The 23,471-nt window shown below is 36.0% G+C and overlaps 1 protein-coding gene across 1 annotated transcript in view; it reads right to left on the minus strand.

Moving 5' to 3' along the window:
• Positions 1 to 23,471, minus strand: part of pcdh1a (protocadherin 1a) — a 147,864-nt gene that overhangs the window by 26,385 nt on the left and 98,008 nt on the right. Inside the window, exon 4 of the mRNA XM_038289189.1 lies at positions 16,053 to 16,272. Within this exon, the coding sequence (XP_038145117.1) occupies positions 16,053 to 16,272 (220 nt within the window). The remainder of the gene's footprint in view (positions 1 to 16,052; positions 16,273 to 23,471) is intronic.

The following is a 23,471-nucleotide window of genomic DNA, read 5'->3' on the forward strand; positions in this document are numbered from 1 at the left end:
GCGCTGATATGGCAAAGAATAAAAGCGTAGGAAACCCCCCTGATGGAAGTTCAAACAGTACAAATATATAACGCTACAAGCATCATCTGTGAGATCTAAGACAGTATAATCAGACAGCATTACCAAAGAACCTCATTATCATGCAAATCCCATTTATTCCATTTTATCTTACCCTTCTCAATAGCCCATATGGCAGCAAGTCCACACGGTGGAAGACACAGGGAGACCTCATGCTGGGCAAGCGGCCACATCAAAATTCCTCCATCTGTGGTCAATTGAGTTTGTGTGTGTGCATTTGTGTGCACAGGCTAGCACCTGCCTTCACAAGCGCTAGCCCTCATATCACACGGAAGACTAACACTAACCACAGATCCCCAGAGAGCAGTGATTATTGCCGAGGCTGGGCTGGACCCTAAGGGATTGATGGTCAAATGTCTGCCCACTAGAAGAGAGAAGGGGCATATTTAGGATCCCAGATGAGTCATGTCCAGATTTCTGAGGGCGGCAATAGGTTAATCTAGGATAGTGATGATGGACTTTAAGTGTCTTCTAGATTTTTGAATGTCCTCACAAAATGAATATGCCTAAAATGGGGAAACAAGATTTTGGTGCATCTGTTAAGATACATTTTTAATGAAAGTGAAAAAAAATGGTAAAGAATCAAGTTAAGAATAAAAGATGACTGAGGCCTTATCATCTTGGACCACTAATACTTTTTAATACTTACAGTGATCTAATGCCTTTAAAGGTTGCAATATTAGTACAGTTTTTTTGTTAAGTTTTTTTGCAAAAGTATTTGAAAAGAACTGCACATGGATGATATAAAGGAAGATTCTTTTTTTTTTTACATTTGTCACATAACTATATAATTATTTAGAAGGGATCTCATATTAAAAGGGCAACATAAAAATAGTATTATGGTATCTAAAAGGTTCCCGGTTTTTGTTCTGCCTACTATTTAAAGAGCATTGAATGTATGCATACATGTATATCTGGGACCCATTCAGTCAATCATGTGTAAGAAAAAAAATATTCCCCGAGCTGATGATCTCTTCTGGTAACTCTTTCCCGGGTTAACTGGACCTGCACTGCTATTCCGATTAATGCATTCCTGTCCCGGCCCATTTGTTTGGGTAACTGTCCCTTGAAAGGTGGAATAGTTCCATATTTAGACTGAATGTATCAAATTAAATTTCGGTTTAATTCAAACATTTACCAACTCTTTTCACTCACAGAAGAAAAGTCAACAAAAAGATCAGTCATGTCAGTAAGGTGGAAGATAATGCCGGATCAAGAAGCATCACTTATTTAATTTTGAAGCAGTTGGTAACCATAGTTTTTTGGTACACATCCATGTTTTGGTAGGTTTGTAGTTGGTAGAAGAGTGGCTATGACCTGTGAGATAAAAATGTGTTTATAATCAAAACATGGTTTGAACCTTTTTTACAATTTCATCTCTGTCCTGACAGCTGTGTCTCTTGTACCTTAACAGTGCAGCAGTTTTAAGGAAAAATGGTTTGGAGTAGGAAGTAGGGAATAAGTGAGTCTCAATTTTGTTTGGGGGTATCAGAGCAAAAGGGGGTCTGATACCCCATATGCTGCTTTCTCACCGACCAATCATAATATTGGGCAGGATGGGTGGTTTCTTCATTATCTCTGATGTTTCTCAAGGTATCTGTTGGAGCCACTTTTGCAGTGTGAGGGTTATTGCCCTGTGTTTTCCAGTGGCCGTGGGGACTACAGTTGCCTTCAACATCCTGTCTCTCTCTAGTCCATCCCTGAGGCTTTGGTATTTTTCCAATTTCTCGTGTTCTTTTTCCTGATTTTTCCATCATTTGGGATGGCCACCTCAATGACTATGGTTGTCCTCTGCTGCTTATCAATGATCACAGTGTCCTGTTGGTTGGCCACAACCATTTTATCTGTTTGTATCTGGAAGTTCCACAGGGAATTGGAAAAATACCAAGGGCTTGGTGAAGACCTAGAAAGAGCCTGGAGGGTGAATGCAACTGTAGTGCCCATAGTCACCCCTATGTTGGAGAAGTGGTTCTAACAGATACATTACAGATCTCAATCCAAAAATGCACAGTTTTAGAGACAGCTAAGATACTATTAAGAACCCTCAAGCTCCATGGTCTCTGAAAGAGGACCCAAGCTTGAGATGAAGGAGCCAGCAGTGGTGCCCGGGGGAGCAGTGTGGGGTTAAGGGCCTTGCTCAGGGACCCAGAGTGGCAGTCTGTGGGAGTAGGGGATCGAACTCAAAAACTCACAACCTAATTTACATGTATATATATATGCATGTAAATTAGTGGGGAGTGGCGGCCTATATATATATATATATATATATATATATATATATATATATATATATATACTTGGCACTTTTAGAGTATAAAGGGAACTTTGCAAAGCCTAATCCTCTGTTAAAAAACACAAAACCCTGCAACCAATACTTAAGAAATCTGACCATATAGGTCTGAAATGCAAACAGACACACTGCACATAAAGACACCAGTTACTGTTTGTCTGACGAGATTACAGTGCATGATAAATCATGAATCTTGACACCAGCCAAATATATAAGATACGCGGTTCTCATGTTGTGTGAAGCAATCAATTTAAATGGAATTACAGAGCTCAGTGATTATGATCAGTACCTATTAAAGTTAAATGGCACTGTAATCAAATTGATGTACACATTTGAGCTGTGATATGGCCTCCTTTCTACCCCTCTAACTTAACCCCACTGCTAGCAAACACATGCCTTGTGCAAACACTCTTATGGAAAGCAGGCATGCGTGCCTGAAATGCATACACAATATTGAATTCTGCATGCGTGAAAATAAGAGTGGGAAATAAACACAGGCCAACTGAAATGAAGTTCACTCTAACTGCCTGAGGATAAGATTTAGGAGAAGTGGGAGGAGAGAACAGATGCTTCAGTGCATGAAAAAAGAAAAAATTAATTGCTGTGGATCAGAAAGCAACTTTGTCACATATATCAGCAATTTCATTGATATTCTTCAGATTTTTGCTCCTTCCCAAAGTGAAAACCATTGTGAAATGTATTAATGGCAGCTTCAATTAAGCTGGGTCTTTTACTCCACTCACCCCTTCACTTCACAAAGTAATCATTGCCCCTGACCCTAAAACAGCGATTCCCCTTATGGGGTCCAAGCAATGGGCACCACAAGGAGCTGTCATTCCCCATAATGTGCTATTTTCCCAAAAAATGGGCCACACAATGTATCAAATACAAGAAAACACATACTGTCATACAGAACCAAACACAGACAGTCTCTAAGCTAGGAAACCAATATCAAATTACATCACACTACTAAAATTTAACAAGTACAAACCTAGAATAATATCTCACAGTAGATAGACTTAAAACTAAATATAGATTGGTGTAATGTAACCTAAATGATGCGGTTCTTACGGTTAAAAGTTGTTTTAATGAGATAGAGTAGGAAGGGTCACAGTCATTTTTGTCCCTCTGTACAGCAGCTATAAACCTAACCTAATAATTTGTGCACAATGTTGGTTTCTCAAACATTTTGCCTTGAAAAGCAGGAACCCAATATATAAGGAAAAAAAAAGAAGAAAAAGATTTATCATGGAAAATACAAATGTTCTATTCTATTCCTGTCTATAATCATGCCATATAATAATAGCAACTCTAAGATGCCTTAAAAAAGTGGGCTTTTCACTAGATCCTAAGGTTTGAGGGTCCAATAAAACACATTGATGCATTTTTTTATTACTTGTTCACTAATCAAGTGGTTCAAGTGTTTCATAATATCACTGTGAGGGATTCAAATTTTTTTAGATTTCACTAATATGGCTCTAACTATATACATAGTCAACCCCTTTAATTTTAGTTTTTTAGTGACTGCTTTACACCCCTACATACCGAGACATTCTTACTCCCAACTTGTCAAATATTGACCCTTGGTCAAAACCCCCAGCGCATCAAATTCTGACAGGGGTACATCTTTTATCATACATTGACAGGTAAGATGCAGGACAGGTTGAGGACATTATATTACGCGACACACGTTAATACTTGTTTATTTTTTATTTTTATTTTTTCAGACAGTTATGGTTGATTAGTTTTTGTCTAGGGGTTAGGGTGATGTTAATGGATGGGTTGGTGTTACTCTTTTAGTTTTCAAAAATGTCCGCAACTTCCTGCCACAACTTCTCCCTCCCCCCCTTTGCACCAAAAAAATGATGAGGGGGTACCCCCTTCGAGTATCTGACTTGCAATGGACTTGATCAAACATCACTAGCGAGACTGTGTGGTACATTAAGGGCTCGTGTATCTATTTCAGCTACTTTTTCTTTGCCTTTTATTGTACGGTTGAAGATATTCTTAGCCTTTGCAAATTGCAATGTGCTATAGGACACTTTTAACGCAGACAAACTAGAGGACAGATTTGGAAAGATCTATTTTTATGTGACTGAGTCCTGAATCGATTAAAGATAAGCCTAACTAAATATCAGTATTGTAACTGACATGTAAAATAAACAGTATTTGGCTTAAAACTGGATTTGATTCAAATTGTCATTCATTCAGCACTGATTATAACCTGCATCTGCACACATAAATTACACTAAATCAAAGCAAAAGCTACTCAAATGTTTAAATGTCACAGCAATCACCCAAAGAAAGAAAAAAAAATTCTTCCAATGATGCACCATACAGATTAACCTGTCTGTACTGACGAAGAATCAATTCTACTCCATCTAAACAAGATGCTCAAATAAATGCACCTATTGATCATGTCAAAAAAGATTTTAGATTTCCAGTGATGGAGTTGTAAGTTTAAATACAATGTTAAATTATCACTTAATTAGTCCAACTCAACTCTACAGGAGCTGGTTCCTCCGAAGAGTTGGTGTTAATTTGCTGAGTTAAATTCAAGCAGCCCTTTTAAGTATTGATTTAATGTAACAATACATATTGTTCTGCCCTGAACAGTGTAAAAGTTATACTGATGTCAGTGTCCGAATTGCTGAGTTGATTTTACTTGATTTGATGTGATTTACTTTAGTTGGATTTTTTTTGATTGCGTAAAACTAGGTTAGTAATTGTCTGCTTGTCTGTCTGTCTCTGTGTCTGTTTAGTAATAGATAAAAAACATTATGTAATGTTAAAACAATTTTACGATGGGAATTATTACAATATACAATTGTCAATATGCAGTTTTTGCAGCAATAGTGAAGCAGTGAGATTGCAATTCGAGATCTTTTTAAAATTCTTAGTCACTGCCGTTGGACCATAAAGATGTGTGTATATATATATATATATATATATATATATATATATATATATATATATATATATATATATATATATATATATATATATATATATATATATATATATATATATATATATATATATATATTAGTGATGGTGAGATGAAGCCTCATGAGGCATTGAACCATTTGGCCAAATTGCTTCAACGATCCCCACAGTTCATGAGGCTTCATGTGAACATGTCACCACCTACTGGTGGACAGCAGAACTACAGTTTGTAATAAAATCTGTGATTTCTTTTGCAATTGTTTTTCTTTTTTTCCCCTTTTAAGTTCCCTTGAAATTGTTAATGGCTGGTGTGTATAATAAAATTTTTATTAGTTCTTTTTTTAAGTGTAAAATTTCTAAGAACAATCATTTAAGGTGCACAGTTTTTCTGCCATTTTAGTGAAATAAACTCAAGCAGACAGTGGAAGTGTTTGTGCAAATTGGGCAATGATGAACAAAATTAAAGGTGATAGTCATTTTTAACGGTTTAGGCAGGTGGTGGTGGTGTCATGGTGTGGGGAATATTTTCTTGGCACTCTTTGGGCCCCTTGGTACCAATTGAGCATCGTTGCAACGCCACAGCCTACCTGAGTATTGTTGCTGACCATGTCCATCCCTTTATGACCACAATGTACCCAACTTCTGATGGCTACTTTCAGCAGGATAATGCGCCATGTCATAAAGCTGGAATCATCTCAGACTGGTTTCTTGAACATGACAATGAGTTCACTGTACTCAAATGGCCTCCACAGTCACCAGATCTCAATCCAATAGAGCATCTTTGGGATGTGGTGGAACGGGAGATTCGCATCATGGATGTGCAGCCGACAAATCTGCGGCAACTGTGTGATGCCATCATGTCAATATGAACCAAACTCCCTGAGGAATGCTTCCAGAACCTTGTTGAATGTATGCCACGAAGAATTGAGGCAGTTCTGAAGGCAAAAGGGGGTCCAACCCGTTACTAGCATGGAGTACCTAATAAAGTGGCCGGTGAGTGTATATATATATATATATATATATATATATATATATATATATAGTATATATGTATGAAAACTTATTTTGAGTGATCTTTGCCATTACAAAAAGGACCAATAACCAAATTTTTACTACAAGTAGGCTATGACTGCCTGCAAACATCACAATAACCAGGAATTTAAAATGGATTGTAAGAACGTCATGTTCCACTGTGAAGCTCCAGCGATTTCTCAAAATGTAGACTCCCATGTGTCAAAATTCCCCTAGTATGACTAAACATACATCCATGTCAATATTCCTAGGCCCCAGTGATGCAAAAGCTGACAGTCTGGGGTTTATATATTGTGTTTTATCCAACTTAAATGGAGTGACACATTGTGCTCTCCTCCCCATTTTTTACTTGTCAGTCATCTTTAATGCAATGAATAAAACTTTGTGCCGGTACAACCTGTCACCCTGCCACTCAAGAGCTTAAAAAAGACTTCATGTCACGATTCAGGTAGAGCAGGGTAGGATTTCCTGCATCTCATTTGATTTTATTTTTCTTTTCTGTCTAATCTTTCATTTTATATGGGCTCTGTCTTATCTCCCAGAGGTGGGAATCACATTTTAATTAGGTCTATCCTTGGTTAGCAGTTTATCTCTGCATCTTCCAACCATATCTGCTCATCTTGTGGGCTTTGTCTCTTTGTCCAGGGCGCTCAGTCTCCCACTCCCTGTCAGAACATTACATATCCCTCATCTTGTGCCACCTTTTCATTCTTTAACTGCTCCATCTCCTCTCACAATCTTGTTCTCCCGCTGCTGACAACAAAGAGCACCCAGCATCACAAAAAAACCTGTGTTTTGCAGATGGGAATAGCACAATAAACAGGCACAACAACAGAGACAAAGTAGGAGAAAATGCATGTCTTTTACTTGGAGAGTATATGGGAAAAATAGAAATAATCAGCACCTATGTGACCATAAAGCCTGTATATGAAATACGTAAATTATTATATATCATATTATATAATAAGTATATTATTAATGGGTTTTGAAGCAGTCTCTGACCTCCACTGGGCCAGAGGGAAAAGCATATTGGCAAGAATGATCCTCTCCTTCACAGCCATCAACAAATACATTTTTGAAATATGATGTCTTTAATAGACAAAACATTGCAAATAGAGATAAAAAATAAATAATGAGACCCTACCCAGCTGTCAAATAAACAGTCAATGTATCACATTGCAATTTTCTAAACTAATAATAGAACACTGTCATCTGACGTTCTGCTGTGAGTGACACATTTTACCCTTAGATCCTTCACTAGGTTCCTGCATCTTTTTTGGCTTAAAAGAAAAACATTTTTTGTTGGTTTTAACTGGATAACAACATATATAAATAAAATCACTTTTTTAATCTTAAACAAAAGGGGCTGCCTCTAAAATGAATTAATCGAAATGTCTTTGCATAACAATTTATCAAAATGAACAATTTTTCAATTATTATCTATGAATAGAGTATGGAAGATGTGGATTCACAAATGATATTTAGCAGATAGCTGGCTTAGGACCTGATCTTTGAAATGATTGTCTATTAAAACATGTTTTAAAGTTAATCTTCAGAAAATAAGCAAAGCAATCTGAGTTTGCAAAAATCTGTGGAACAGGTGGTGCAAATTGTTTTTTGCGTGTGTGCCTTCTTGAATATGCAGATTATATTACGGTCAAATTTATGGGTGGAAGATGTGCAAATAAGATGCTCATCAACCAAAAAGTGAATTATCAGATCTGGAAATGATTGAGTTTTTGTGTCTGTTTCTAAAATCTGGTGCAAATATGTTAATGTAGCCAAAAATGGCCAGTTTGTCGCAATTAACTGGTGCAATGACAGATGATGGGAAGAGAGTCTGTGTACATGAAGACATATTAGCTGGGAAAGAGTATGCCTCTTATTGCAAGTTCAGTTAGCTTAGGGACTAATGTTCCTATACGTCCACCATTTTTTTGCGCGACAGGGCGTATAGAAACAGGGCGTATAGACACAGCCCACCTAGCAGTTTAACAAATATACATTATTTCTACTCTGAGTGACATACGCAATTGTATGTTCCTTGATACTTTAGGGGGTTTATAATAGAGAGCTTTATCCAATTGTTATATTTTTGTAACTTCTGTTTTCTGTAATTATTGTCTTGGAAGCTGAAGTCCCAATTTGACAAGCATTTATGTTGCATGCCTGTCTCATACTGATATCTATAAGGCTAAAAGCTGTTCGTTTTGTACAAAGCAATTCAGAATTCCTTTTTTTACCCTAAATGGTACTCTTACTGCTGACCGGTAGGGATAGAAGCTAGAAACTGGAGGTATTTTATCACTTTCTTAAAAAAATATTATGATAATATCCTACAATTCTGTGGCTTGAGACATTTTTCTTTTGGTCAGCCTAACACTGCAAGCTGCACGTGCGACATGCCTAGACTTGTGTACATGTAAACTTACGGCACATGCAACTCTTTAATATCCATGTAATTTAACACTCCTTATCAAGATTCTTTGAAACTCAAGACCAACGTGTCTTTACTTTGATGAAGCATTTACAACTTCTCAAATACCTTAAAAAGTCAATGCAATTTATACTGTACAAACAGTTTGACCAGTCATTCTTCTCTTGACCGAACCTGTGAGCATTGTACTTTCAATTTACTTTTTATACCGGTAATTGGATTGAACTATATATGACTTCATCCTGACCTAAATATTCCTGTTTGCTTTGTTTTTTCTTTCCTGTTTCTTTTTCTTTTAATGAACTAACTGAAATAAAACCTGCAGCAATTTGGTTAAAATGTCAGTTTTGTTTAAAGAAAACAGTTCTCATCCAATCAGAAAAAAGTTTGGTTGTTTGGCACAGAGACTACATCAGCTCAGTGTTTGGGGCTATCTTTGAAAATTCATATCATTGTTATATAAATGTTAAGAGAGATCCATTATAAATGACAGTTAATTCAACCAACCATATTATCCACTATCTAGTCTGTAAAGACACTTTCTAGGTGTTTCATAGGTGCCTTGAGTTGTTCATCAGTACAGGCCCAATACAACAGGAACTCTTTTCAGAAAAAATTTTAATCAGAGCTATTATTTGTGATAGTTATTAAAATTTTTCATCAATAATTTTGGCCATACTAGATTTATTCTGCTAATATTCAGTTTATTTTAGAAAATAAACAATAAGCCTTCACATGTAACAAAGTCTCAGTTAAATTTACTTTCAATGTTTATACTGTTTTAAATCCAAAATTTGGTTAAATTGTCTAAATTTGGCTTTAGTAGAATTCAGCTTTAATCAAATGTCAGGATTGACATGGTTTTGCTTAAAGTTTACTTTTCCTTTTTTTCTGTTTTTATTATTTAAATTGTTTGCTTTAAAAATGTCCAGTAATCTGAAGTTTTTAAAATTTTAAATAAAGTTCTGGCTTTATCTATTGGAAAAGATCGGATGGCACTGTTCATCAAGCCATGTTATAGAATTAGAAATGTATTGTCATTTTTTTTTTATATCATCAAAACATAAAAGACAAGTTTTCTCGCCAATTTAGTTCGTTTTTTCTTTTTATTGGAAAATATCCTAATGCAGGTATGCCTAACAAGGATACAACTGGATATTTTACAGAACAAATCAGTTTTTGTAATGAAAATGCATTACTGAGATAGGCTGGTGGACCCAACCTGAACAATGTTGAAAATGCTGTAGATGGCTGCACAAAGTTTGTCAAACATTTACACAAATATTAGCTTTTTCTTATATAAATACTTATCAGTTTGACTATTTTTTGAATACAGAAAATTCTCAATTAGTTTTTTTTAGTCAGTTGTAGTTGTCAGTTCATCAATTAATTGTCCATTATAGCTGCCTGTTTCCCCAAAAAGGGTTGGAGGGTTATATGATCTATCTAAATGTTGGAATACAAAATTCTTCGACTGTTATGAGTTATATTTAGGGTGATTAGGTTATTTTTATGGGACTCAGGGTATTTTTTTGCACAACCTAGGCTCCTGGTCAATTTTTTTTTCAAATCCATCAACCCAACATGCATCTGTTGACCCAGAACCTGGGCTAATTGTGCTTTGAACTCATCAGACGGAAAGACATGCTCCACCTGGGAACACACTATGGCTATGACTGTATCAAGCTGCTACATGCTGCACCATGTATGTAGGGACAGGCTGTGGGGTTTGTATATATATATATAATTTGCATGTATCTTGAGCACCAATGCTGGATAGCCATTGCACTATGGCATACTGCTTCCAGCCATCAATGTTTGCTTCAAGCCTTTTTTAATCTTACACATTAAATACCTAATGCAGAGTGAGTATTTGTGGGAATTCCTGCAAAGAGCAGTCTATGAGATGCTAGGAGGGTAGAGTTTCTTTAAATTACTAAATACTTGCTGTCAGTAGGGTTGGGAATTGAAAAGATTTTCACGATTCCGATTCCCTTTTCGATTCTATGAAACGATTCGATTCTTTATCGATTCTTTTTTCGATTCCAATTTGGGGGAAAAAGGAGAACAAACAGTTTGATTATCAGAATCAACTTTGTTTACTTAACTATTGCACAATCTTACAAACTCAACAAGATCAAGATGTCCACAGGAAATGTGAAACTGGAGTAACATCTGTGTTTAAATGAAAAATGAATACAAGAACAAACTTAATAACCAACAATGTCTAATAACAAATGATGGGATAATAACCTATTTTAAATAACAAAAAATACTAATTATAAAACAGTAGTAGGGAAAATTAACAGTTCTTTGCAGAAAGATGAGCATATCTGCTTTTTCTGGAAGGATACGGGATCTTTCAGGGCTTATGGTGTCTCCAGCCGTGGAAAATACCCTCTCAGATTGGGTGGAGGAAGCCTGCACACAGAGGTAGTTTTCAGCCAGTCCAGATAGCAAGGGCAGCGTATCTTGCTTGTTCCACCACCACAGTGTGGCGCTATCCCTGCAGGGGATGGAGGGCAAGCTTTTATAGAGCTGGATTTCCTGATCTACCCTCTGGGCTAAGGAAAGACGGGGCTTTGATTCACAAAGTGACCGCAGCTCGTTGTCTTCCTCCTCGAATTGTTCTTCCAACTTGCGTAACTTGCGTAACTTGCGTAAGTTGCGTAACTTACGTAAAAACGTGACGTAAGTTGTGCTCCCCAGAGCCGGCGCTCTAGGCTCTGGTGCTGCGGGAATCGAAAAAAGAATCATTCAGCGAGCTGCCAAACGATGCCATGGAATCGGAAAATACGGAACCCGTTCTTAACAGGAACCGGTTTTCGATTCCCATCCCTAGCTGTCAGTGGAGCTAACTCAGGGACAGCTAGTTATTCCCAGTTTGACACTTGGGCTAGTGCTCTTCTCAGTTGGTATACAGTGTTTTACATTGTTTTATTTGCACTAATTTAAGTTCCATAATAAATAGTACAGCTTCCTTTTTGTATTGTGGGTATTTAAGTATTAATACATTTGATGGTGGTGCCTTTTAAAGATTCTATGATTGTGTTTATTGCATAAAACATGCTTTGCATGAACAGATTTAGAATTTAAGATATATATAAATGTATGGGTAGTCAGATTTATTTTCCTAGTGATTCTACTGTAAAATGTTAGAATTATTCTAAGGTAATTTTACTAAGCAAAAAAAAAATATGCAGCTGGTGAAACAATCAAAAACTGTGGTTAATTTCATCCAGCATTTGGGCAGAAGAAATACCACATTATAAAGTTAGAAAAACCCAGGTTGTTTATTAATTTCAACACAGCATATAGAGGCAACAACAAATATGCATTGCTAGATTTATTAAAATTTGCATTTAATTGAACCCATAATTTGGGTATAATATTATAACCCATTTGTTGGGTTATAATATAACAATAAAAATACTGGACCACCCCAGCTAGGAGTAGCCCAGCAGTAGTTGGGTTATGTCTGACCCACTTGTTTGTAGTGTGTATGATATTTGCCCTAAAGATGAATAAGGCTCTTTACCTGCTCTTTAGTGAAAATCTTTTTTTTCTTTTTTTCTTTTTGTTTTTGGTTTCAGTGCCTAAAAAGCAACGCACAAGACACGAAGGATGGCAAGCATGCTTTGTATAAGAAAGGGGAAATGCACAGAAATGGGGATAATAAAAAAACATTTTTATACCATCAATCTGCTTGAATATCCTTCAAAGTAATTTTGATTTACTTATTCAGCTAGACATGACATTTATGCTGAACATTTAGGTTTAATGTTGTTTGTTGTTGTTATTTTCATATATACATCCTCATGTGTAAAACTTAAAAAAAAATGTTCTGCTTTTAACTTTTTTTGCACTTTGCACATTCCCATACTCTATAAAATGTATTCTCTAAGAGAAATGTGTTTGATTGATTACTCCGACACACACTCTCACAGACATTGTTACAATGTTATTTTGTAGCTTCCTCTGAGTATCATAGCATCAGTGTTTGTGTTGTTATTAATTCATTTATAAGTCTGTGAAAGCATTAGTCTCAAAACCAATAGATAAAGAGAAAAGCCTACATGATGATGAGATAAAACCACATTATTGCAACAAAGCAGTAATTAATATAAAAGTGAGCTTCTCTTGCCCAGCAGTAAATAGAAAGCTAGAAATTCAACATGCAAATCAGTCATATTGTTACAAAAGACCTGCATTTTATTTGGCAGCTTAAGATAATTATCACAAGGCCGCTAGATGAACATGATGTTTTCATTTTTTAATGGAAATCTGCTTGTATATGGATTACATTGCTCAAAACTGATGGCACATGTGGAACTAAAGGGCTGTGTAAGTTTTGTCCACAGAGAGCAAAACATGGTGTTTTCTGCCCGGATGTCATGGGTCAGATTTATTTAGGGGGCAAATGCTCCATTAGTTTAGCTTTTTTAATTAGCACACTTGTGAGAGAGGGTCATTAAGGATGTCTGACAGAGATTGTACTGATGAGGGGGGATGGAGACCCTGTTTATGCAAGCCCTTAAACAACACTCACACCCAAACAGTCACTCGAAGATGCAAAGATCTGCATAAAAAAAGAAAAAAACAGTCAACATACACAGTCTCAGTGCCACCGCACAAATAGTTACAGGGCACATCTGTCAAATAGATCTCATTACTAAAAATAATCACAGGCATGCAGCAAAACTATTTGTTATTCTTAAACTTTTTTACAATTTCTTATGTTGCAGCCACACACGTCTGTTTTACTGTCAACATTATTCCGTTTAAAAATGCTTTAGATACTGGAGGGCTCAAGAGAGTAGAACTTTGTTCATTTAAATTAAATGGTTATTTATTATTTAATGAAATGGTATTTTATACATATCCCAGTCTTTTCTTTTTAAATGATAAATCATGTTCTTACATTACTCCATATTACTTGTGGAGGGCAGGGTTCAGCACTTGGCCCATTCTTTTTATGTCTTTCCAATTGGTAACGTTGCAATCATTGCAACACAGTACAAGCATTCTTGAAGATCTAGATTAGGGCCCTGTCACACCGATTTAGACAACGTATGCCTGACAACCCAGAATCTCCTAAAACGCTGGCATACGCTGAACTTTCTATGTATTTTTTCAATGTTTGGCGTATACATACAGTATTAATAATGAGTCCAAAACTTATGTCCAACGACAGCCTAAGTTATACATAATGTTCGACAGAGTAATGCCCATGTAATGATGAACAAGCCAGTATCTTGAGGGAGCAGTGAAGCGCCCGGAGGCACCCGGCCTGCATAAAAAGATGTCTTGATTGCGGTATTTACCTAGCGGCTGTTCACCGCCCACCAAAAAAAACAACAAAAAACGAATAAATAAAAAGAAAAACGAAAGAAAGAAGTTTTGCAGTCGCAAGAGTTTCCCCTACTCTCCAATTTTGATATAATTTCAGCTTTTAACTGTATGTTCTTTTCCGGTTCATTTTCTTCATGGTAGCTAAATCAGAGCCTCTGTGTTCTTTCGCAGAGGTCTCCTCCGAGCCCAGTAGGTCATGGCAGATGGACAGATTGACTTGGTTATGCAGGAAGTTTTTTGATGTTAAAGATGACACTACTTCTCTGATTCCATAAAAGTTTATAAAAACAATACACTGGACATTACAGCATCTCTCACTATGAGGGATGCTGTAATGTTTACAACACAAAATAACCCATCACCCACTTTTGCTACATGGTCATCTAGAAAGTTTACAGGCTGCAACTTACTGACTTTATGCAGTCTACTATGTTTGCTTGGACAGAAAACTTTTTAACCAGTTTGAAAAGGAAATTTGAATCCTTGACTTCTTTTTTAAAGAACTTTGTTTTATACCTCCCTGGACAGCTCAGGACCCAGAGTTGCACTTGACCAGCAAGACTACAGGCACCCTACTTGATCTGGCAGTTGCACACAGCTTTTAAAAAACCCTATTTTTCACCTCAATATAACCAGTGTCCTTTAACCCCTTCTCAACACAAATCCCTAAAAACTCTCCCAATCCTGGAACCTGTTCTTTTCCACTCATGCAAAACAAGCTTCGTGGATCTTCTTTTTCAACCTACCTCAAATCAGCTCATACCAGCAGGAGCAGCATTAGGCAAGAAACCGCCTTTGCTTCAGAGACTGCTGTGCCCTACCGTCACCCATCACTCCTCTTTGCCAGACCCAATTCCATCCCAGAGCAACCCTGGTGCCAAGGATCCAATGCCCATAATCTGAAGTGGTTAAATTGCAATTTAAGGGAAAATGCAGTTTTTGTTATTAAATAACCACCATAAGACACTCTTCCTACGAGTGAGAAATAGAGATTTCTCCACTGTTTGATATAGTATTTAATTATTTTGAACAATAGGAAAAGTGTGTCAGCTCAGTCTGTTTAAAATATTGATTCCAAGGTACCGGATGTTTAAAATCTGTAAAAGATTGGTATGGAGATAGAATGAAGATAAATATTATAGAAGATTGGAAGGCTGTGAATTCATACCAACTGGTAGTCTGAAATTACTGGGAGCTAATTCATTAGGAACCCCTGAAAGTTTACTTTAATGGCTGCATATTAAAACCTAAATAAGAAAGTGTTGGCCTTATATTTTGTGTTATATTGACAAGTTAAAGTCCAAATAAACATCTGAAGTTTGCACCATAGTACCGAGCTAAAGCGGCACATAAGGTCACATTATTTATTAAGTGAATGGTCTGACCCTCTAAAATGACATAGGCAGGTTTTCTATAGAGTTGGAGACATACAATGCCAGATGCTTTATATGACCTGAACATTCTAAATTAAATTAACCTTATTTTTGTTGCAAAATTGACCAAGAATTGCTTTTCAGCAGAGTTACGTTAAAGAAAAATATCCCAAACCTTGAACATAAATTCATGTTTATCACCAGAAAAGAGCAAGATTATAAAGCAACTGTATACCTACCATGAACTGAGTGGGCACCTGCCTTAATTTATTTTTAAGATACCAAACTCTAGTATTGTGTTGTTTTGCCATTTTTAACCTACAGATGTTAAGAGATAATAATTATTCAAATAGTTAGTGTCATGTATTTATTTAAAAATTATTCAAGAAAATATTAGGAAAGTCTCTTAAATTTTGAGAAATTGTGTTTTGGCATTAAAATTACTTGAAATTATTGTATCATTATGCCATTCTTTTAGTTTTCTATCACTGTATTGAATTATTGTAATGTAACAAGAAAAAAATGAAAGACATTGCTTTTGTACCGTTTTCTGGGTGTTCTGTTTCTCCAATACTGCCATCTGGGGTGGTCCTCTCGTAGTGGTCCTCGGGCAGGGTCAGGGGTCCGATGCGAGGACCAGATGAAGACTTACTGCTGGGGGTCTCCGACTCTTCCAAGCCACTGTCATAGTAGCTGTGCTGTGAGGCGTCCTGCAGGTCCTGCACTGGGTTGGTGGTAGAAAAGGTCACACGACGATGGGGATGCTGCAAAACAGGAAGAAACATATGTTTTTTAACAAGTGGGAACAAATCTCTTGACTACATCATTTAGTTATATTTCCTCTGTAGAGAATGGTTCCCCAGCGATAAATGTTATACCTGAAATTGTTTCATTTAACACTGAACACTGCTATCTCTATAAAGTTCCCTCTCTGAAAGTTAGAAAATACCATGCAATATTAAACACTGATAAATATTTAATCGACTTTTGCACTATTATTATTCTGAATTTTACATAAGGTATAAATATATGAAGAAGATGGGGAGGGATATTTATTTCTTTAATAAGAATGTGCAAATCGGCTGCCGCACAACTACCACAAAAACTCAACACTGACTCAGAAGGCTTGGATGTGTAAATAAGGGGCAAAGACTGAAACAGGTTAAATAACATTTTTTTTTAAATACGAAACTGATCAAAATCAGTTGTTACCTAATAAACAAAGAATAAATTAATACAACTAACTGGAAAACAGGGCCCGTATTTTTCCATATTCACAATAGTTTAATGAAAATAAAACTTGTGCTAATGATTTGTATGTTATAAATAAAGTATGCACACATGAGATATTTATCTACACAGACAATACCTATTCATATGTATGAACCTAAGTGCAAACATTTTACAACATTAGAGGATGCGGATGGGAGTGTGTGTGTGTGTGGGTGAGTGTGAAGGGGTTTGGGGTACAAAAACTGAAAGCGTCAAACATATTTTCATAGCAGTTATTATGATCATTAGTCAGTTAGAGGATTCATTTTCTAAATCTGTCACCACCAAATGAATTCTGATGACAGTGATTGGTGCACTAATCAGTAGCCCCAGTGAGCTTCTTCCACGCACGCATTTTAATATTCCCCCATTCAGTTTTCCGCACCGTTTGATGTTTAAACCGGCAAAAAGCCCAAACAATATTTTCACAATTTAACACAATTCCCAAGAGAATCTAAATAAGACTAACAAAAAGAAACTCAGCAGTGTAGTGAGAAAATTGTTTGGGACAGACATGAATATGCAAGCATTAGAATTTGTTAGTAGAGACCCTTTTGTTGTTTGATGGCATTAAGGTTTAATTAAAGATTAAAACAATAAAATAGAAAAAAAAAAAAAGAACGGAATGATTTCCAGAATTTAACTGTTGGAAGATGAGCAGAGTGGCATGCAAAGATTCATTGGAGATCGCACCCTTTATCAAATTGAATAGCTTGTAAATACGGTTAGGAGACCATTAAATTTCCTCATCCAAAGATCGGTTTACAAATGGCTACTTACCACCAATCCACAACAGAAAGATGACTCCTTTGTACGGCATGTGCAGTCTCCCTTGCCCACCCACCATTCTCTCCACCCACACATGAGCACCTCTCGTAAAAGTCAGGAAAGCACTGATACAGCAGAAAAGGCCTGCCTGGGCCATACTTGTCAGCTCTGATCAATATGAGCAGGCTGCACTTCTTACCATTTCAACACTTTTCTAGCACACGGGAAATAAATGCTTTTACAGCCTAGGTAAGTGCCATCCACATCCTAATGCCATCACTACCCTCACAATGTTTCCAGAAACCTGAGCATCTTCCCCATTATCTTTACACTCTATTTCTTTCACACACAAATGATACATCTGTTGTTCTTTTGGTCAAAAAATGATTATTGTAGTGTAACATATATATATATATATATATATATATATATATATATATATATATATATATATATATATATATATATATATGTGTGTGTGTGTGTTTGTGCTGCCGCATGGCAGTCAATATTAAAGTAAATATTAAAGTATTAAAGTTACATTTTTATTTTATTTTCTTATTCTTCTTTAACAAAATATCTCAGGTTTAGGCTGACTGGAGAACAATTATCTACAAGGCCTTGCTTTCCAGCTCTTCTTAATTAATAGGTGTGAACAGATTAACGAGCAATGATCTCCAAGCCATTGCTTTGTAATGCTTACTGTGTTGCACTACAGTCTTACAGTCACTGGTCTTTTGCAGCCTTAACAGGTTTTCTTCCACACATGCACTTTCTTTAACACAATTTATTTTCCTGTAATATAAGCTTTTATATTTCTAATAAAGATTAACATCCCCAAACTGTGCTACTACCATCACCATGTGTAATTATGAAGTTTGGCAATATTTGAGGAAGGACTTCTATTTTTCGCATGTAAGCCCCAAAATGTTAGTATTTTCTGACCCAAGTTCTCATTTCCCCATTTTTGCTGTGTGCCCAACATGGTTTGAGGAAAAGTGCAAATGGGACTTCTGATGGGATTCTTTCATTTGGCTTTCCCCAAAAGAAAATCCATAAAGGGCAGAGTTTTGGAGTGCAGAACTAATGTATATTTCAACAATTTCTTCATGCTCCTTAGTGTTTGTCTCACACATTGCTCTTTATTATAAGATAGCTTTTGCATTATTAGTTCATTCCCTTTGTGTTTAGTTTAATAGATTATTGTGTTCTTGTTTAATTTTAGAAGAATTTGAATTTATTTCTATTTATCCCTTACCCGTTTTTTAATGGTTTCTTCTAGTCCCACCTCAGCTCTTTCTCTCTTTTCCATCTCCCTTCTCATTTCCATGATCCTTAATGGTCAGCACAATCAAGCTCACAGACCACCATCTCAACCTGCCAATTATGCTCACGCCTCTTACCTGCTTTAGCTGCTATTTAAGTATGAGTTTTGCCTTTATTCAGTGCAGGATTCTTCCATACCCAGCTTGTCTAATTGCTTCCCCCCCCCCCCCTTCAAAGCTCCATGTTCTGTTCTCCTTGTGATTTGCTGTAAGTTTTTTGTTTTGCATTGAATATTTTAGTACCATATCAACCCACTCCAAAGATCCTGCTTGCTCTTTTTTCCTTACATTATGTAAAAAAGAATTGATATATCTGCACATAAAACATATGTAGCGGTACAAAATACGGACTTAGTGGCAGAGTATTTTTAATCAGTAAATATATAAATTATATAGATTATGTAACAAAAAATAGTTAGAATCAAACAGAATATACAGTATGGCAGTGAACTGTAGCCAACAGCACATTAAATAAAAGTGAAGTTGTACGCTGCAACTGACTAATGTGGCTCCACTTGATAAATTACTTATGCCATTGGTGTATATTCCTAAAATGATAGGATGCCTGCATAACCTTATGAATTTCGGAAGGTATTTATTTGTTCAAATATGGATTCGAGCTTAAACTTTTCCTCCAGGCATCACTCCCGAGAGTCAACATTTGATAACTAGCAAAAGCTCCAGATATGTTAAATAGATTTTCCTTTAAGTCAGAGCAAAAAAATAAACAATTCTTCTGCCAGGCCTGGGGGCGGGCTGCATGGATGCAGGAAGACGAAAGGATGGAAAGAGGAGGATGAGCGGGATTGGAGAGTTGGTCAGGCAGACATGCACATCGCTTTGGCTGAAGGGGACAGGCAGGCAGATTAGATTCTGGGAAACTGAAAGCAGGGGGAGTGAGGTTGTTTAGGCATTGTTGTAGGAGCGAGAAGCTGTGGTGCTGAGAATGGAATAGGGGGCATTAACTGTGACATCTGAATTCATAACCCCATTTACATTGAGTTAAAATGACCTCATTTGTAATAAAGCAATCTCAAAGCAGATGGAAAGATTCAGCAGGATTGTGTCTTTGCAAGGGGAACAAGACACATTTTAATGCTGTAATAAAAGAAAGCAAAAATCCACTGCCTACGTAGAGCCTGTTGTAAGAATGCCAATGATATTATCTAAAGTGCAATGCCAGGGAGTCATTTCAAGCCTATTGATATTGAGATAGAAACAGAAGCTGCCAATTAGAAAACAATTTTTGATGCCTTTACGTTTTTATCATATACATAATAATTCGGTTTAGAGAAAAAAAATGTGACTAGGTTAGGAAATATTTCATTTTTATTTCAAGTTAAACATAATTGTTACTTATTTTAGAATGCTATTTTTGCACAAGAAAAAAAAAAAAAATATATATATATATATATATATATAAATAAATAAATATATGCAAAGGCCATAAATATGTATAATATAATTCACTGATTGAAAAGAAAATAAGATAACTTTATAAGGTGTTAGTAGTATGTGGTCATGCTAGAATTTTGCAAACTCCTTAGGAGGCATTAAGGTGACTGAGATGAGCAGGTAAGGAAGCACAGGCACTCCTGTAAGAGGAACAAGGTTTTGGGCTGATATGTAGCAAAGACACTTTTTAAGGTTTTCTCAGGTTTGTTCCTAAAAACACAATGGCAATTACATTAATGAAAATCAAGTGATTATTGGTCAGCTTTCTGACTCCAACGAGATGTATAAGTGGACTCACAGGTATTCTGTGTTCAAAGTAATGAGTCTGTTGGGAATCATATGTCCTAATACTGCATTGCATTAGGTAGATTAAACCAATAGCCGAACTTTCAATAAATTGAGGACAGTGGCAACGAAATTAAGAAGAACCTAAGTGAATATGCAGAAGGATTAAAACTCATGAGGATACATTGGTATCCAACACGATTTTAGAAAAGTCATCTTGCTGCTTCATCATCAAGGGTTGTGGCAGATTCTGTTTCATTTAAATGTTCTTAATCTCCTTATATCTAAAGAAAATACTACTTCAAATACCACCGAATCTTCTGCAATAGGAAACTGCATTTAGGTTAATATTCCAGTGATGTAAAGAAGTAACAAAACAAACAAAAAACAAAAACAGCATCCACTATTTCGATCTTTCAGAAGTTTACCAGTTGCTTTATTTTAGGGTCCAGTTGTGCTTCAGATTTAACTGTTTTTAGACATTGGGTCACATGTTCCCCAATGCCATTCTGAAGCATGGTGATATTCAACAATAGTGCTTTATAAATTCTATGCATCAAACCAAAGATGTTTTCTGTTCTGGTGTGGAGTTTACATATTTAAATTAAACTTGTGCATGTTCTTTCTGATAATAAGGATCCCATGATTACACTACAGTTTTCAGAGATTTGTTTTAGCATCTAGGGGTTGACTTTTAAGAATAATCTACTTGGGGTAAAGGTGTGTGGGAGGTTTACAGTTGTGCTTCTTGTGTTCATCTTGTAGGCTATGACCCATTCAGTAATGCATCTCTTTTTATCTATCTTGTGAAACAAAATATAAGTAATTTTTACAATTTTAAATGGGAATGTAGGGATTTGGTATTTGTTGTGTCCAGTATTTGGTACTTCATATTGTTGAAATAATTTTCAAATATGTTAGAAAAAAATACACCTGCTGTGGTAAGGTCTTCCAAGTATCTGACATAAAAAATTCTTAAATATATTAGAATCGACATAACTATAACTTGTTTCTTGCAGACTCCTCCCTCCACTTCTCTGTTGTGTCTCAGTCGTTCTTCTAAAGCAGTGACTGTCACACATGCACCATGTTCATAACTACAGCAACTGAAGAACTGGCAGAGACAGATGAGAATTCGTCTGAATCTGGCAAGACCTTGAGAGAGAAGATTTCTGTGAGAACTCTTATGAAGCTGGCAAGCTGCACAGATTTGCTTATTATCACCAGAAACTTTCCCGCAAAGTGTGACATGGAGTTTTAGATTTTGTTTGCTCATTTCTGGCTATATTGAAAAAAAAAAAGCCTCATGCAGTTCAGCTTTTATCTCTGCTCTTTGTTTAACTCTCCACCTTTTTTTCCATCTAGCCTTTGTTTAATTTCTCAACCCAGGTTCCACATCTCCGTTGTTTGCTGAAACTGTTGCTATAAATTTATGCTATCTTACACAATCAGACTTTCCAGTCATTTCGAAGTTTGTCTACCTATTTCAGAGTTTTCTTTTTTTTTTCATTATATCCAAATGATATATTCTGAATCTTCACACAAATGTAAAACTTTTGTTGACAATTAGAATCTTTCTATAATTTGGAATTTGCAGAAGGAAAGCAGATGGTATCTTGGTGTGGGCGGTAAAATGCATGTATCTTAGCCTAAATGTGATGTTGTTACAAAAAAAAAAAAAAAAAAAAAAAAAAAAAAAAACTTAACATTATTATCACCAGAACATTTTTAATAAAATACAAAAACTTCTCCATAAAAATCTGTATCATATAGATCTACACAGTACAACATGTAAAAGCTTAAATAAAATAAATTATTTTGGTTTAGTGAACTACAGACTGTATGCTGTCTAAAACATTGTCGGACCAATCAGACAAAGCTTTTCTGATTTGTCCATGAAGTCTGTAATACTCCCTGCATTAATTACAATTAAGCTATTTATGTGCATTAATCTGTCAGGGTTTGGTTGAGGTTAGAGGACCCAAATGCAGAGGCAGGGAGGCATGAAAAATGTAAAGACAAATCAGAACCATGGAGACATCAGGGGAAAACAATCATAAGGAGCCAGGGTAAGATGAGGTTAGACATGAAACCAGCACTGAGGAACTGCACAAGGAGAGTATTTATGGTAGACTGAACAAAGAGAGGACTAACGAGCAGATTGGGAGCAGGTGTGAAGAGAGGAGTCTAAAAAGGAGCTAGGGAAAAGGAGACCAACACAGGGCAACAAATAAAAACCTAATAACTCAAATATATCCAAAAAACATAACAAAATAGGGATTAAACCAATAAAACTAGAACGCATGGAGCAAAGTAAAACTGAATACTCAAAAGAAAATAACAGAACCAAGACCGTGACATAATCAAGTGCAACACTATGGCGATAGTCATACTGCTCCATTTGTAAAAGCAAAATCTCTTTTTGGCATCAAGACAATTATTCTTATTGACAGATCACCAGACAGGACACTGTTAAAAAAAAATTAAAAATAAATTAATAATGTGCAACAAAATGGAGTCATTGATTTGCCAGAAATATGGATATTGAGTAAAACAAAGAGCTTAACTAAAAGTTATGATATATATGAGATACATATTGAGTTTGATGCTTAGAATAGGCAATGTTGAATGAGCATTGAGCATTGAACCACAAACAAAAAATCTGTTACCTCCTTAATCCAGGTGAGATTCTTTATATCCACCCACATCTCATAGTAGATTAAAACAGAAATTTTTATATTTATAATTCCTTACTCAAACATATAGCATCTACTTTTGATTACTTGAATTACAACTGTGTCAAGCTCCAATTCATGCTTTGGAAAGGTAACCCAACTTTTTAAACGGGCTTGGCTTCA

Source organism: Cyprinodon tularosa, unplaced genomic scaffold (assembly GCF_016077235.1).
Source record: "Cyprinodon tularosa strain WSP-4 unplaced genomic scaffold, ASM1607723v1 ctg265, whole genome shotgun sequence".
NCBI classification, from domain to species: domain Eukaryota; kingdom Metazoa; phylum Chordata; class Actinopteri; order Cyprinodontiformes; family Cyprinodontidae; genus Cyprinodon; species Cyprinodon tularosa.